The 16987-nt window shown below is 35.0% G+C and overlaps 1 protein-coding gene across 1 annotated transcript; it reads left to right on the forward strand.

The window, feature by feature from the left end:
* Nucleotides 1–858: 858 nt before the first annotated feature.
* Nucleotides 859–10210, forward strand: TRIADDRAFT_58910 (uncharacterized protein; the record flags this gene model as incomplete). The annotated part of the gene is made up of 18 exons (XM_002114881.1): nt 859–923; nt 2097–2169; nt 4728–4789; nt 6935–7022; nt 7516–7623; nt 7726–7869; nt 8007–8051; nt 8417–8480; nt 8607–8701; nt 8776–8852; nt 8972–8999; nt 9134–9179; nt 9320–9367; nt 9487–9542; nt 9636–9699; nt 9808–9836; nt 9932–10009; nt 10106–10210. 18 exons carry the CDS (start codon nt 859–861, stop codon nt 10208–10210), a joined length of 1275 nt encoding a protein of 424 aa, XP_002114917.1.
* Nucleotides 10211–16987: the final 6777 nt, after the last annotated feature.

The raw sequence follows: 16987 nt of genomic DNA on the forward strand, positions 1-16987 counted from the left end.
CATCACAGTCGTCTTTTCGTCGTAAAAATTGTACCAGTCTCTGATTATACGGTACAGTTCAACCTGACGTACAGTGTACATTATTATGGAGTCAGCTTAGTAATGTACTGTCTCCATCACAGGAGTCTTTTCGTCGTGAAAACTGTACCAGTCTCTGATTATACGGTAGAGTGTACACATTATGATGAAGTCACCTTTTTAGGAATACAGTATACTCTCTCCATCACAGTAGTCTTTTCGTCGTAAAAACTCTACCAATCTCTGATTATACGTCAGGTTTGCAGTACGTACAGTATACTGTACTGTACTGTACTGTACATTATTATACTGTACTGTAGAGTCACCTTACAGTACATTGTACAGTATCGTTGTACTGTACTGTCTAACCCTGAGTGGAGGCTTTTCGCTGTCAGGGGCAAAAAAAATTTTTTTACCCTTGTAATCCTCAAGTTTGACCAACGTGTTGTGCACTTCCAGTATGCCGCTGTACTGTACAGTGTACAGTACAATACCACGCTACTTTACAGTACTACATTGTACTGTAGACGGTCAAATACTGGACTGTGGTGTTGTGGATGAGTCTTGAAACGCATACAAGAATGAGACTTGAAAGCCGTTTGATTCTCTTTTATTAACGAAGATCCAACTTCTACAAAGTACAAACGTACAAACTGCCGCACTGCGTTGACTAGTACCGTTGTACCGCTGGTGAGCCATTGGTGGAGCGATAGAGCAGCGCCAAAAGCAGGCGTACGAGTACTAGCTTAGCACGATTTGGCACCGATTTGCCATATCTTAAAATCCTCATCGATTGATGATAGAGGCTTATAGGTGTATTGCGAATTGAATGCATTGACAATGTATGCTAAAGGCAAAGGCAATAATTCTACTACTACGCCTCCGGATAGTCAAGCACGTGAAAAGTAAGTGGAAATCAATGATACCAACTTGAGCATTAGTGTTCACTTCAACATGGAAATTTGTAAAATGATGAATACTTTTGCAGTAGCAGATTACCGGATTTATTATTGATGACATGTTATGCAATGTCGAATATTCCTGCATAGTGTTGTATCAGTCAATAGCTGTTGTCGACTATGACACCGTACAAAACTTCAACCTTCTCCTGCTCCTACTTGAACCGTCTACATTGAGATCTGCATGTTTTGCTCATAGGCTGATCGTTGACGATGCTTTTTCTTTCTCTTCCCTTTTTTCGGCCACAATAATATCATCATCATGTTATGGCATACTTGTGTGCATAGTAGAAAAAGAATGCCATACCGCACCACTAATCGTTCATTACTGACCGATAATACCATTCAACGATATGGCATATCGACTGGTAGTTGAACAATTATACACTAGTGTCATAACAGATATTGCAAACCGCGAGACAATGTTCTTTTCTTATCTTTACGGTATATTACCGTGTTTTTGATTAGCTATAGTATTGCTCAGTATGCTGTAATGAACGGAAGTACTAGGATAATTCGTTACCTACTCAAACTTTGCTATCCTTTCCATGGCTACTTCATTCGATGTCTCCACTAAAACTCGTCTACGTACAGTAACTTTATTTTCGTTATGATGCTTGTGAAAAAAAAGACATTGAAATCGTCATAGACCAATGTAGTCTACTCTACCGTATACAGTAGTAGTACCTACAGGAAGAGAATACGCGTAGATTAGGAATTATAATTATCCATGCGTATCTTTGCGTTACCCTTAATAGATAGATATTTGTTCAATTTTACATGATTAGTAATAGTATTCAAGTTTGGGCCGTAGTGTTTGTGTTGTTTGCTTCCGTAGATAGTTGAATGACGCAACTGATACTTTTTATCGCACAAGTAATGACAACAGTGTAGAACTTGGAAATGCAGTCCACTCTGATCTGTTTATACTTCAGAGCCAAGCGATAGCAAAAGATGAGAAATATTGTACAGGATATTGTATTATGCTTCTGCAGATGTGGTTGAAATGAACTAGCGTCATTTTTCTTCAAGAGTCATTGTTGGCTATTGTAATTCAGTTGAAAACATGTACAATATAGCAAGTATGTTTTAGTTTCTAATGAATTGTGATCTTTTCAGATTGGCCGGCTATGTATACGAGTATCTATTCCACACAGGAGCTAAGAAGGCTGCTCAATCCTTTCTCTCTGAGGTTAGTTATCAAAGAGGTGTACACTATTTGGATGTATTCATTTTGCATGATAACATCGGTGCAACACAATATGATAACGTTTTAAGTCGATGTAGTTAATTTGCTTTAATTAAACGTTGGGCACATGCGATTCAATTATTTTTATTATCGATTGAGACCTTTTGATACGATCAGTATCTGCCAGTGTAAGATCCACTATCGTAAAGCGTAAAGTATTTATTAGTCGTGGACTGTGTGTATTCCTATTTTTTGCAACCAGCACTCATTTATTATTCTACAGTATTGATGATATTTGATAGACTTGTTTTTGCAATGCTAAACTATTCTTGCTTTTCTGTTGCGATAGATATCATAGAATGTTATCGCATTTTTCCCTGTTTCGCTTTGTGTTATTAAATTCATAGTACGATCAACAGTGGTACTGTACGTATCGGCCATACTAAGTACTGTACTGTACAGTAAAAAGTAACATTTTGCCCTTGGGTACTCATCTCTGCAGTACAATGGCAACAGTATCGGTAATCGCGTCAGCTCGAGTGTTGTTGTGGGTCCAGTAGTGGACAGCTCGTACAGTACGTCAATATTGTAGTACTAAACTGTAGAACTGTACTCCCGACGCCAGTCCGAAAATTGGACCTCAAACGATGGTACCGTACCGGACTCTATCCCATCATGCTGTACTGTCACTGCACTGGGAATCAGTGATGGAGGCATTTTTGGGGAAAAAGCAAGCTATTGGAGTAAATTCCCTTTTTTGGGGGGGGGATTGAACCCTTGAATTGGCCGAGAGATGGAGTAAGTGAGTCCATCTCCATGCGGATGTTAGTAACCGATTCGTCTCAATTGTACGCTCTAGTACCAGATCGACATCGGTAGCTTTGTGAAATGGATTATCCACAGCCATCAACAAACGACGTGATGGTGTAATCATACTATCATTAGCGTTTGGCAATCAGTGATGGAGGCATTTTTGGGGGAAAAAGCGAGCTATTGGAGTAAATTCCCCTTTTTTTGGGGGGGGGGGGATTGAACCCTTGAATTGGCCGAGAGATGGAGTAAGCGAGTCCATCTCCATGCGGATGTTAGTAACCGATTCGTCTCAATTGTACGCTCTAGTACCAGATCGACATCGGTAGCTTTGTGAAATGGATTATCCACAGCCATCAACAAACGACGTGATGGTGTAATCATACTATCATTAGCGTTTCATGATTATAATAATAGTTATTGAATACAAGTTACAGTTGTAGACTAGCAAGGAGTGTTTACAATACAATACAGTACAGCACGGATGGGACATTTTCAACGTGCTACTACGGCGCACATTGCCCCTTTTACAAGCCTTTGGACTTTTTTCTTGTCTTGATTTAATCGATATTGCATATTGATAGAACGCCAGTTCCTAAAAAATGACCGATTTAAAATGATAGTAGAGTTGTTATCCATTCAACCAGTATTCACTTCATAACAGCAATGATGATATAACATTAATCAATTACTATTGATAGTACACACTCAATGGATGCATTAAATGTGACGTTTTGATTCAATTGGCAAAGAACTACAGTACTCAATACTGTCATTGCTTGCATTAATTATTATATTATTACTGTATGATTACCGGAATGAATCCGTAAAGGAATATTTTATATGATACGATTGTATAGTAATCTACTGTAGATATAGAATCCTATATTGATATCCAATATACTGTAAATAGCCATAACTAACTGCGGTTAATAATTATAACCTAATAGCTGTCTACGTATTGAAAGTGTCGATCGACACCATCAATAACTATCTCGGTGTTGCATTGAAACCAACACCTGACCTTTGCTCGTAATCCCTTTGGGTTACTTTGTCTATTAATTGAAAAGATCAAAAGTATCAAATAACCAGGTACTCACAAGTAAATGATCTTCTTTGTATGCATACGATTGAGTGAGTTGATTATACAGTATTATGATGCAAGGCCTGCTAGATGACTATAGCAGAACTATGGAGTGTAATTGGGTGGCAAGTAGTAGTTTCATACAAAGGATGAATGTCGACCGTTATGTCTAGACGCAAAATGACGACCATCAAAACTAAACTAAAAATGATATTGATGCCTGGCGTCATGAATGATATTTGAATACTGTTTGTATTGCTATACTACTTGATATCACACCAGATAGTTAGTACAAATGTTAAAGAATACCATTAAAAAACATACAATTTAATTTTAATCATTCAAAATAAATAATTCAATCACTTAGAATACTCATCACCATAGGTCCACTTTACAAACTCTATAAAATGTTGTTGCAACTGAAGGAATCTCTACTAAAAATAGTCTTATTCAGTTGTTTGGCCCTTCTATTTTATTGGACAGTCGATTATGTACACTACAGGATGTATATTCTTTGCTAATTTATGTTTCGAAGAATATACTACATAGATGTTCTACGTAGTGCAATATTTGAAAATTTGAAAATTCTGATTACTTTGAAATTGGTTCAGTATACTACGGTGCATTATTCGATGTTAGCAATTAATTATTTCACTATGATATATAGATGAGATGGGAAAAAGCTCTACCTACCGTTGATCATCCTGGATTCTTGGAATCATGGTGGTGGTAAGTAAAGTGTCCTTTCTGTTCATGCGTATCTAAGCATTTAAAATATTGTCGAAAGTTGACCTAAATATATGCACGTGATTAGATTATGTTCTATAATCTTAATTCTCGTGCGTACTACAATTTCAAGAGCGTTTTATTTCATTAAGAACAATATTATCTCTTATGGATTGATTGCATATTCATTACATCGAGCCCTATTTCACGGTTTATCATTAAAATTGAAAATTTAGACTGATATAATTCAATTACATTGAATCTTTTCTGAGCTTGTACTTACCATATTTAGATTGTATTATAGTATGAAAAAAATGCTTATGTTAAAGCCTATCCATTACAAATGTACGATGACATAAAATGACTCTGTCGCGTTCCCTTGGATGCGACTACATGTTGTTCATACTGGCAGTCTACAATACTGGACATTACTTTAGGATTAAAAATGTAAAACGAGGAAAACGGTATTATCTTTAGTATAACTAGTACCTGAAATCTTCGCCATTTAAAAGAAATCTCTTCACTTATTGTACTCATTTTTTTTGTTTATGATCATATGTCCTGTACCATACGTCATTGATATTAAAAAAAAATTTTATAAAATTCGTACACTATGTAGTAAAGCATTCCCATTCCTATTCTGTACAGTATTGTAATTCTACCATATCGGTATAGAGTGACAATTTAGGCGAATATAGCTCATTGCTATACTATAAGCTTATTTTATTATTTGCCCAAATGCAAATGTTGATTGGAAACTAGTGTAAGTAATGGTAAGATAGGCGTACCTTCAATTTCAAGGGATAATGTATATACTAGACTATGTGCAAGCTTTCCTATATTGTGCTCATATAATGTATAATACATGTAAATTTTTAGTGTCAAGGGTTTAGTTCAAATTATTACCCTAGGATACGGTGATAGTTCAATTACTAATGATGTATTACATTAAAACTTACTAGATGACAATATGGACACTCAGTTTCATAACAAATGATTAGTTCTTGGTACATCCTCACTTCTGAAATCAGAGCTATTAATCATTCCAATATAGGGGTCTTGGCGTGAGTTCTATTCCGTTTTTTCTGCTCCGCATACCTTAATTAATATAGATAAATCACAACTGCAAAACTATAATACTGCGATAATAGGATCAGAATATACTTTAAGTGTTCGATTCTTACTTTTCATAAGCTAGAGTATTTATCTACTGAAAGTAAAACGTTAATATGCTTCATCTTGAAGTATTGTAAGGTGGTTATGCTTTCTGATAAATTAATTAGTATCCGAATAAGTAATAGACAATTTTAAAATTTATAGTACTTTCTAAATAGAAGATAGATTGAGATTACTTTTCAATCTGATGTATAAACCCGGAAATGTGGATGTATTTACTTTCAGATGTTGAAAAAACTTCGCTCTTACAAAATGACATTTACGTAATTTACGATATACGCTTGTTGACATTTTAGTCTTGTTATGCAGAAAGCAGACGTTGCTAATGTGAAACTGATCATTTACGAGTTCGAGCCAATTTACGCCTTTATAGTGTATCTTGGTACAAATTGGACGACAGTATCAGTGCTTCATACAATGCGCTTCTTTATATTTTATATTAAATATATCGATTTATGTAGACGAGACTATTGACGTCAAAAAGAATTATCATTTTAACTCCCACGTATAAACGTATGGAATTTGTCCTGTCTAATAGACATTACTCTAAAATTATTGAAAAGAAATGCGCTTTTAAAATATTTGCTTATATCTAATGCAAATTTATACAGCGTAGTCTTTACTCGTGTCAAAATTACCTACTTCATGTGCGAATACATTGCACAGAATAATTTGTGTAATTAATTTGGTGCTATAATCTACCAACATTTCATATATAGTATGATATATTAATTTGCTTGTCATACTCTAATGACCATATCTGGAAATCGATGGTTATACAGAAAGTATTATGCTATCATGGAAATGACTCATTTGATCATAATCCACGTGATTTGGCTGTTACATCCTAGAGACAATACACTGTTTATATAATCTTTGCACGATAACTTCTTAACAAGCTGAGTAAAGTAGTAGTTGAGTACTTTTGTCTCAGTAGTTTGTAATATTTTTGCACATTTACTTTTCTAATAGTGTCTTTTGGGATTTATATTGTGCTGCCCCGGACTTGCGAGAAAACTACGAACATTCGAACGAAGCAAGGTTTATGCAAGATTATTATGTGAGTTTGGAATGATTGCACTGTATCTAGTGGTATATAAGTTTTATATTTAGCATCTATTCGCTCGAAATTTGATGAGGACGAGCAAAATCCTATTTTAATAGACCGTAAAAATATATAATATAATTTGACATATAACTGCAATATCTATTAACATTTAGAGTTATTACAATTCCTGTTAGATATCTAAAGATAAATAAAGAATGAATCAAGGTTTCATATCGCTAGACTATTTTTCTTATTGAAACAGTATTAACGATATGTTTTACCGTTAGTTACGCATGAAGTGATATAGCTAGCTATTACTGTACTTTAGAAAGTACCTTGTACAATAAAGTGTATCGTATGGTACTTTTATTACATTTTAACATGAATAATAACTTAATAACATGTGTTTACTAGATTGCAAAGGATGTCTTTTATTTTACTATGAATGTTAGTTAGCTACTCTCACTAATTTTACAACTGTCATATTTTCTTTGATGATTCTCAGCATTCTAATAACGCTCCTGCCGCTTCTCCGTCTATAAATAATCAATTTTCTGGAAACGATATTCAAGCTGGTATGCCTTCGACAGCGGGCGTGCACGGTTATTACCCGGTATGTTCGCTTGTAAATTTAAACTAATTTAAAAATTCTACCTTCATAATTGAATTATGACGTTACTGCATTGTTTACGTTGTTAACCTTTTAATTATCTAGCAAATGGGTCCGCACGCGGTAAGGCCACAGCAACAGGTACATCCGCCACACTCGCAACCCTCGCCTCACCCTACATCACAAACACAGCAACAAACTCCCATGCAAGTACAGTATCCTCCAGGTGGAATAATGGGACCAAATGGAGTAAGCAGTTAACTGGATAAAACAATACAGCTTATTTATAGCTTTAAAATTCGATACAATAATGTACTGTAACTACAATAATCCTACATGTGATGTATTGTATTTCATTATATCTTGATATACTTGTTTTAACGTAGCCTTTCCAAAATCATCGAGTGGCGCCACGGCCGGCTATGCCTTCGGTAATTTGCTAACTACTATCATATTTAAGACTAGTTACTGTTCGTGCACATTTGTATAAGTACTTGTTATTTTTAATAAATTTGTGTCAATCTTACCGAAATATTTAGAATTCAATATAATTACTACTATTATGCACTAGTATTCGTAGTCCATTAATCTTATTGTGTCTCTGTTTGATGACTACCTTCCAGTAACTGCTATGCTTACTTATATGCTGTCTAAAGAATGATTGGTTATGTTATCAAATCAATGCAATTGTTTTCAAGTTTATTTACGTTAATCTTGATACTATAATGAATTGACGTAATAATACACTATCAATATAACTTAATCCAATGTACGTATGCGTATCACAAATTTATAGAGAGGAGTATCAGCAACACAACACCTTATGCCAAATACTATTAATCCAACTAGACAACCTCAAGGTAGCATCAAATTGCACAGAATATTGTTTTAGCTAACACAATTATAACGTAACATTCGAATATGAAGGTAATAACAATACCATTAGCTATAAGTAACATACTTTTCTTATAATCTTAAATTTTAAGGAAACCGAGTAATGGTTGCTGGCCCTAGTGGCCCACCAAATATTACCACAACTGTTCAGCAAAGAATGCCACCCCAGCAAATACAAATGCAACAGGTCTGAACTCAAAATCTTACAATAACTGTGACGATTGTACTAATGCAATTTATTACTTTGTCATTGTCATATAGAATTATCACAATACTTCTCAAATTAGATCACATGGCCCTAGTAATCAAATGGTGCCAACAACAATGCATCTATCTGCGTAAGATTTTCCTATATAAACGATCAATTTTATTAATAAAACGATTACAATGTGCTGCCTAAATAGCACTATTTGCGGTAATAATAACGTTATCAATTTTTATTTCTTAATAATGCTAGCGGTGGACGCCCTTGGCCACCAACTTCGGTTAGTGCCTATTGATTTTACTATAGTAAATTGTTCTTAGGGTTTCAGTACGATATTCGTGTTATTTTACTGTTACATAATACAGTAAAAGTATCAAATAAGTTGTTGAGCTTTCTTATTACTTAACAATACAGACTGCCGGGATGCATCAAAATCCTGGAAACATGTTGCAAGTTCATGGTTCGTCTATACGTAGATATGTCAATTTATCAATGTTGATAATACACTAATAATTTGCTCAACGTTCTTATTATAAGTCTGGCGATCAAAAACAATATCAATGTTGAAATTTTAAGTCAATTTTCTAATTATTTATGTAGGACATCCATCTACTCCTGTACGCCCACCACCTCATGGAATGCCACAAGGTCTTTTTCAAATTACCGATATTTATCATTGACGTTTCGTTTAAAACTTCTAAATTTAGAGATTGACTGCTGACATTGTTACTTACAAAGTTACAATCCTGATTTATTTGAATACATAGACCCTGCCAATACCAGTAACGACTCTATGTATACAATGATAAAGCCTGCTTCTGGAGTTCGTATTTTAAAACTTCTTTATCGCGTTTCTTAGATTTTATTTATTATTTTTAACTAAATAATCTAATTTATCGTATCCACTATAATTTAGTATACTATGAGTAGTGGCGGCCCTGATGGTATGTCCTTACCTTCACGGAACGATTTAATGCCAGGTATTTGTAACCTTGATATTCATCACATGAAAAAGTGAATTTTTCAGGGATGTTAGTATTGCAATTAGGCTAATAAACACTGTAAACCTTTTCGCTATGTTTCTTTAGATCATCCTGATGGTCTATCTATGCCAAAGGTAGATACGTTAGATTGCTTATATATTTTGGTATCATAACACAGATTGCAATGACTAACCTCAACGGAAACGATAAACTATGTAATTCTATCTAGGATGCAACAAATGATCCGACAGTCAGCCCTGCACACGAGCTCGACAATTATTTACCGTCTCCTTTTCAAACAGATCATGTTAGTAAATCTGTATATGCAAATTCTTAACGCAATATATATATATGGAAATTTAGAATAAAAATTAATCTATTTTACCAATTCATCAATGCATAGGATGAAAATGCTTCTGCTGAAATCCTAAAGGTTAAAGAAAGTCTGGAAGAAGATGCTAAACGATTTACGAAAGAGCCAGCTGATTCAGACTACTACATCCAGTAGCAAACGCCAAAATTTTACTAAATTGTTTTAGTTATTAAACAATACAGTAGTGAGAATTTTGAAATTGTTTGCTACAACTATTATGTATTAATATTAGCAAATGCTTATATGGGCTAGTGAGCAGCCGCAGTACATTATGTAATGTACTGAATCTGATCATGCTGATTATAACCTATTTGTACAAAGAGATTATATTATAGTTGTAATTGAAGGATTAATTTCACATTCTTTTAATTTTAGTATGTGGTAAGCAATACTTCTGTATAGTAAGAAAGGATTAACTGTAAAGTGTACAAGTTATTATTTGTAAGTTGACAAGATACTGCTAAAAATTCTTCTCCTGACTTTAAAATAATGGAATTTGTCATAGACATGGTCATAAGCATGGATCGAAAGGGTGACATAATAGAACATATGATACACCATTTCACTATACCTTAATACAATATTCGAAAAGTGGCGATGTAGAGAGCTATGTATTCTACGAAACAGTCTATGATTTGAATTTGAAGATTAATAATTGTGCCATTAACTTTAATTTCACAAAAGCAGCACTTTAAGGTATTTATACACAGCAGTTACACGCCATCGTAATAAACTACAAGCCTAATAGGCAAGATTTGTCATTATAATCTATCTGTACTTACTGATAGCAATGTTTATCAATTTATCAGTATAACTGTACTACATGTGCTGAGTTTCACAAATGCGCTACATATATTTCTATATAATGTATTCTTTTGATGATCTTTTCTTAAATGCTTTATAGAGTAACAAGAACAAATTTTGCTTTCAGTGTACTATCCCCAGTAGGAACAGAATATTAGATTATTATTATTATTATTGTTATTATTATAAGACTATTGATGTGGAGTCGTCTAATTTAATTTTAATATAATCCAATCATGGTATTACTTTGGGTTTGCGTAGCCCTCAATGTACACGGTATATAATTTTGCTACTCCGATGAGAATAAGAATAATGATAGTTAGTTCAACTGTATTGTGTTTTGCTTTTACGATTGCTATTAAAAAAGGTAATAAAATGATAACACAAAATCATGAATTGCCTTGCAGGTGCAGTAGCGTATGCTTATTCTATAGTACTGCATTGTCACCCTTGATGATTTCGGTTGAACAGCCGTTTTTATCCATTTGAACAAAGTAATGAAGGACTATTACTGTCCATTGTACAGTACAATCATTTCAAAGGAGGCTTGTAATTTATTCACAAAGGTAGTTTAGAAATGGTATTTGCTAGATACTCTTTCTACGTGCTATACGTAACATGGAGTAATTGATGCAAATATTACAGGAAAATTTCAAGCACTGTACAGTACGTGGATTGATCAAAACATTGATGGCATTACAGTGACGTGACGAATGGGATTTCTTTTCTCAGAAAACCCGTCAGTCCTTTACGTAACTTGTAAAATTGAATGTTTTTAGTGACCGGATCGTTAATACGATCGATCAGCCATAGAATTATAGCGAAAAAGAATGAAGATCTTCTCTGTACTGGATAGTATAAAGATCATGGTGCATAATAATTCTACCCACTCAAAAAGACGGGTTAAAGACCTGCAGTCGTCGTCCATACTGTACTGTACTCGCTACTGTATAACCATGGATTAGTTGAAGAAGATTTAGACTGATCACCCTTGGACGGACAGACACTTCCGCCTCATATGGTCAAAATATTATTTTCAAATGCAGTGCCCAAGCACTTGGTTATGACAGTACTTTAGTATGGAGACGATCGGTTTTAAATTGACTAATTTTTTCTGAATTAAGTAATATTACGTTAAATCTTATTATCGGTTAGTAAATTCCACTTGGAAACGGTTATATAAGATTGTAGATGTTATTTCAATTAGTACCGGTGATTTAGAAAACAAACACGGAAGAACCATACTAAGTAGCTATTTTGGATATTTACGGGCCCTCATTTGGTAAGAAAAGTCCGTCCGAAGTTGACCAATCGTGGTGCATAATAGACGAACCTCTCAATACTGGTCCAGACTAGACTTTCTTCTGGTAGTCCATGATACTGTGTAACTCATGCAATCCCTGCTGTGTCTACGGCATGGACCACGTTCTAATACTAGATGCATAATAGCACATCCATGTTGTACGTCGTACAACACTAAGTAGCTATTTTGGATATTTACGGATCCTCATTTGGTAAGAAAAGTCCGTCTGAAGTTGACCAATCGTGGTGCAGAATATACGAACCTCTCAACACTGGTCCAGACTAGACTTTCTTCTCGTAGTCTATGATACTGTGGAACTCATGCAATCCCTGCTTATGAATAGCACATCAATGTTGTACGTCGTACCGATCCGTGCCTGCACCGATTGTTCAACGCCCGAGAACCTGTAATTAATTTACTGTACTGTACACTGTACAGTACAGTACTGTACAGTACTGTACAGTACAGTCGTTAGGCTCAGTGTTTATGTACTGTACACTGTACAGTACAGTACCATTTAGCTAAAGACGAGGACCGAACGAGGACTGGACCACGAATGTCAGTTATACAGTATTGTATAGTACTGTGTGTAAAAATCTTTGACTATGTCAACTATAAATTACAGGCTCTCTACAGTATGTACACTAGCCCTAACCATTTTGCATCAATTACTTTGTACATTTCGTTTAACCTGTCCTGCTGATACATTAGACATGTATTGACATATGTAACAAAAAATCCAAGAAATCGTCCATCTCACGCGTATATCAACAGGACAGCTTAAACGAAGTGTAGAGTACAGTACAAAGTAATTCATGCAAAATGGTTAGGACTAATGTACTGTACTGTACACTGTACAGTATGGAAACATTGACGCAATGCCTGGCGGGACATTTTAACATTTTCACCTAGAGTACGGCACAGAATCTGGAATCTGGTACTACAGTACTGTACTGTACTGTACTGTACAGTATATCACTGGCTTCTTAGATTAAATTGCATACTAACTGTACTCTGCACCTACCGTACTGTACTGTATGTGCACTGTGCAGTACTGTACTGCGCAAGTGCAGCATTAGCTCAGGATTCCGCCTAATGCACATTGCACAGCTGTAATTATGCCTGCAACACAGTACTGTACAGTACGTGTTCTAAGATCAACACGAAATGAAGTGTACTTCAGTCGCATGTCAACAACTGCCAGAAAGGCCTTTCTTCTGCTAGTGACGTAATTTACTGTACTGTACGTACTGAGTCTGAGATAAACACGTTTGTCTGCAAAGTCTGCTACATGTAGCAGTGCGGTACAGTATAGAGTATTTAAAGGGAGATCAAGCTATTCACTGACAAAGATAAAAGAAAAGGAAGTAGCCAAGTAGGTCCAGTAGAATTCTAAAACGCCAAGTAAACTTGCTGCTATAAGGAAGCCATTTAATTCTTGATTGTGCTCATTTCTGATCGATTACTCTACTGTAGGTATACAGTACTTTCATTTTTAGATCTTAACTCGTAGTATGCACTTGGCATACCCTGAAATAGAACGTACTCCAACTTGTCAGCTACTGAAGAATATGACCCGGCGCGCCGAATAAACAGTCAGTACTTACTGAACATTTGGATTGATTCAATCGTTTCTCAAGAATATACGCATTCATCTTATAGCCAAAGCAACTGACAAAGTAGATCATCCATCCTTTACAAAATAAGGTATCCATCAACTTTTAGACTTATTAATGATAAAAATGATCAAATTTTAGTGACTCGTTGTTGTATTGATATACTGTACAGTATAATGTATTATTATTGATGCGATAAATGACTGTAGTTTGTAGAAATTGTTTTTCCTCATATCTATTCTTATTGGAATACGTAAATCGCTTTCCTATTTATTTTCGATATTCATACTCTATCTCATAAATCTTACATTGTACTTAACCAAAGAGCTGTTTATAAAAGGCCTGTGCATTGTAGTCAGTATACCATTAGTGGAGTTCAATTAATGAATATCGGTTATCAATAGACAGTTGCTGCTGCGATTGAAGACATCTACTGTATTTGTACGCGCTTCTCAACTGCCTACACCAACTACCTACCTTTCATTGAACCCAAATTAGACGTTTAATTAAGGAACCGAAATGGGACGCTTCTTTCAAAAACTGAAGTTACTAGTATGGAAGAATTTTGCCTTGAGAAAGAGACAAATCGTAAGTCGTTCTATTTCAGTTTTAATGATAATCAATACTGCACGCTATACTTGTTGTCAAGTAAAAACTTCAAATCTCCAATCCGCGTATCATTTACAACGCAGTATTATCTATATTGTACATTGTGCTTCTGTTGATATCCTTATACTGTACTGTAGACCCATACTGTAATTTTATCCGATTTAAAACTGCAAGTTACCCTTAAATGCTATCAAGGTTACTGTAGTGTTGTTTCCGATCGATGTAACCCACAATCCTTGATATATTTGAAGCTATAGCCAATGTTGAGTACTGTATATTTGTATCGCTGTCTCCAATGTTGTAATCACATATTGTACTGTACAAGTTCTGTCTGCTGAATATTCGTGCTGTTGATTGAGAAGAGAAATCGAAAGGCTATTGACCGTAATCTACATGTAACTTAATATAGTGCTGTCTATACACTTGATATAGACATTTTTCTTTTTCTGTTTGTTTTATTTCAGTGTGAAGGTAGAGAAACGAGTTACATCATATTTTGGGGACTTATTTTCCAGTTTTTCTTACTAAAGTCATACAATTGCTTTTTCACTACCGTGCTATCTTTGCGCCAATACACAATTTAGTGGTATTTTTTAGTGAAAAAAGCAACATAACGTTCGTTTACAATCATTTTTAACGTCGGTCTTATCTAGTTGTGCTAAAGAGTTTTGTTTTGCAGTCTGCGCCCAGTCATAATATTGATCACCCTAATTTTCGTAGCTAACTAGTAGAGACTTTATTTAGAGTAAGACTACAGAATTGGGCTATTAATCCTATAATTAATGACGTAGGTTAATACAATTTAGTGTGCACGAATACAGTCAAAATAAATCGTCATTGTCTCAGCATGATACAGTTCGATAGCCGCGTCGATAGGGAATGTAAAGTATAGCCAACATTGTAGAATGTAGTACACAAATAACCTGAGACAAGCCTCCTTCAGTGCTCTTTCAAGTTTTATTAACATACAGATCCTATACGAATGCACAGTAAAATATACTTCCAAAATCATCACGCTTTTAATAACTTGATAGAGCTATTTTCTCTGCTAGCAATTTATACTCAATCTACAGTATATAAAAGATTACGTTATAATACGCTCGTAGAACGAGTAGGTCATCCCTGTTTTCCCCTTATACAATACAGTCATAAAAATAGTACGGTATCATACATGTAAGCTATTTTGGGAGAGTGAGAGGGGGGGGGGGAAGTAATTAATCAATGACCTTTTCTACTAATTATTTTTTATTATATCAAGTAAAGTAATACAGTGATGTGAAAAATAAATCGCGTGGAATTTATCATTACGCTGCTCTTGCAATGGGTTTCCAAACTTTAAAACAATCTCTAAACGTAAAGTGACTCACTGTCAATTTAATGAAGATCGAACTATTGGTTTCAAATCAGAAGAATAATGTTCAAAAATAAAATTAATGTTCATAAACTGTAGTCAAAGACCCTCAAATCGATAGGCTACATGAGCAGGCGAAAAGTCAGTGAAAAAAATGCCAATTTCTTTCCTACTGTAAGTCTGTAACTACATATACAGAATGTGTATGGGATTCGATCGACCCCGGAAAAGCAGGTACAGTACGCAGCAGTCGCATGGTGCGGCATACAGTACTGTTCAGCTATGGGCGGAGTCTGCAATCCGCTAAGGCAATAATAGAAAAGAACCAGGAATGCCTTCTGTCAATACTGTACAGTGTACAGTACTAAAGAAGCTGGATACTGTACGTATAGTACTGTACAGTACAGTACTGTATAATGCAATAAAAGATCCTACAGTACGCAATGTACACACTGACCAGCCCATGCACCCTTAAAATGTGCGGTGTCATTGTCATCGTTATGACCCCACTGCCACACATAGGCACACACAATGATGATATACAGTACAGTAATGGATGCGCATCTATAATAGACAGTACCTATAAATGAAGCAATCGCATGCTACAACTCAATAGAATCACCAATGACAAGCTAAAACTTTCAACGATCAGGCTGTTACTTTAAATATTGAAAAATCAACATTCCCAAAAAAATAATAATGAGAATAATCATCAATCAGTTGATTTCAATCGATTGTCATCGAACAATAATAGGTATCTCTATTCTAGAATATAGGTTGCGACCAATATCCGAATACGTGTATATCTTCCATCCTTGATTGCAATAGTCAGGGAGGGTATCAAGATTTAAATTGGTCATGATTAAACAACCAGATGAAGAATCTTTCAATAAACGAGTACAAGGGATAAAAATGATCAAGCGTAGATTAACCGATTGATAGTTCATTAATCAATGCGTACAGTATACAGTAAGCGACAGAAATGAAAGGCTGAAAATAATTTTCAATTGTACTAACGAATGATGATTGCTACTACTGTACTATTATATTAATTGTAATTGCAAAGCGTGTGTGGATCATAGCGTTTTTCCCATCTCTATGGTGTGGACAGCAATGATTTCCTGACATCATCGGGCCAATGAGAGAAGTACTCAGTATTTGACAGGGCGTAGTCACCGAGAAATAAAACTAAACTTCATATCATGCACAACACATTACTGTACTGTACT

Source organism: Trichoplax adhaerens, genomic scaffold (assembly GCF_000150275.1).
Source record: "Trichoplax adhaerens TRIADscaffold_9 genomic scaffold, whole genome shotgun sequence".
Taxonomy (NCBI): domain Eukaryota; kingdom Metazoa; phylum Placozoa; class Uniplacotomia; order Trichoplacea; family Trichoplacidae; genus Trichoplax; species Trichoplax adhaerens.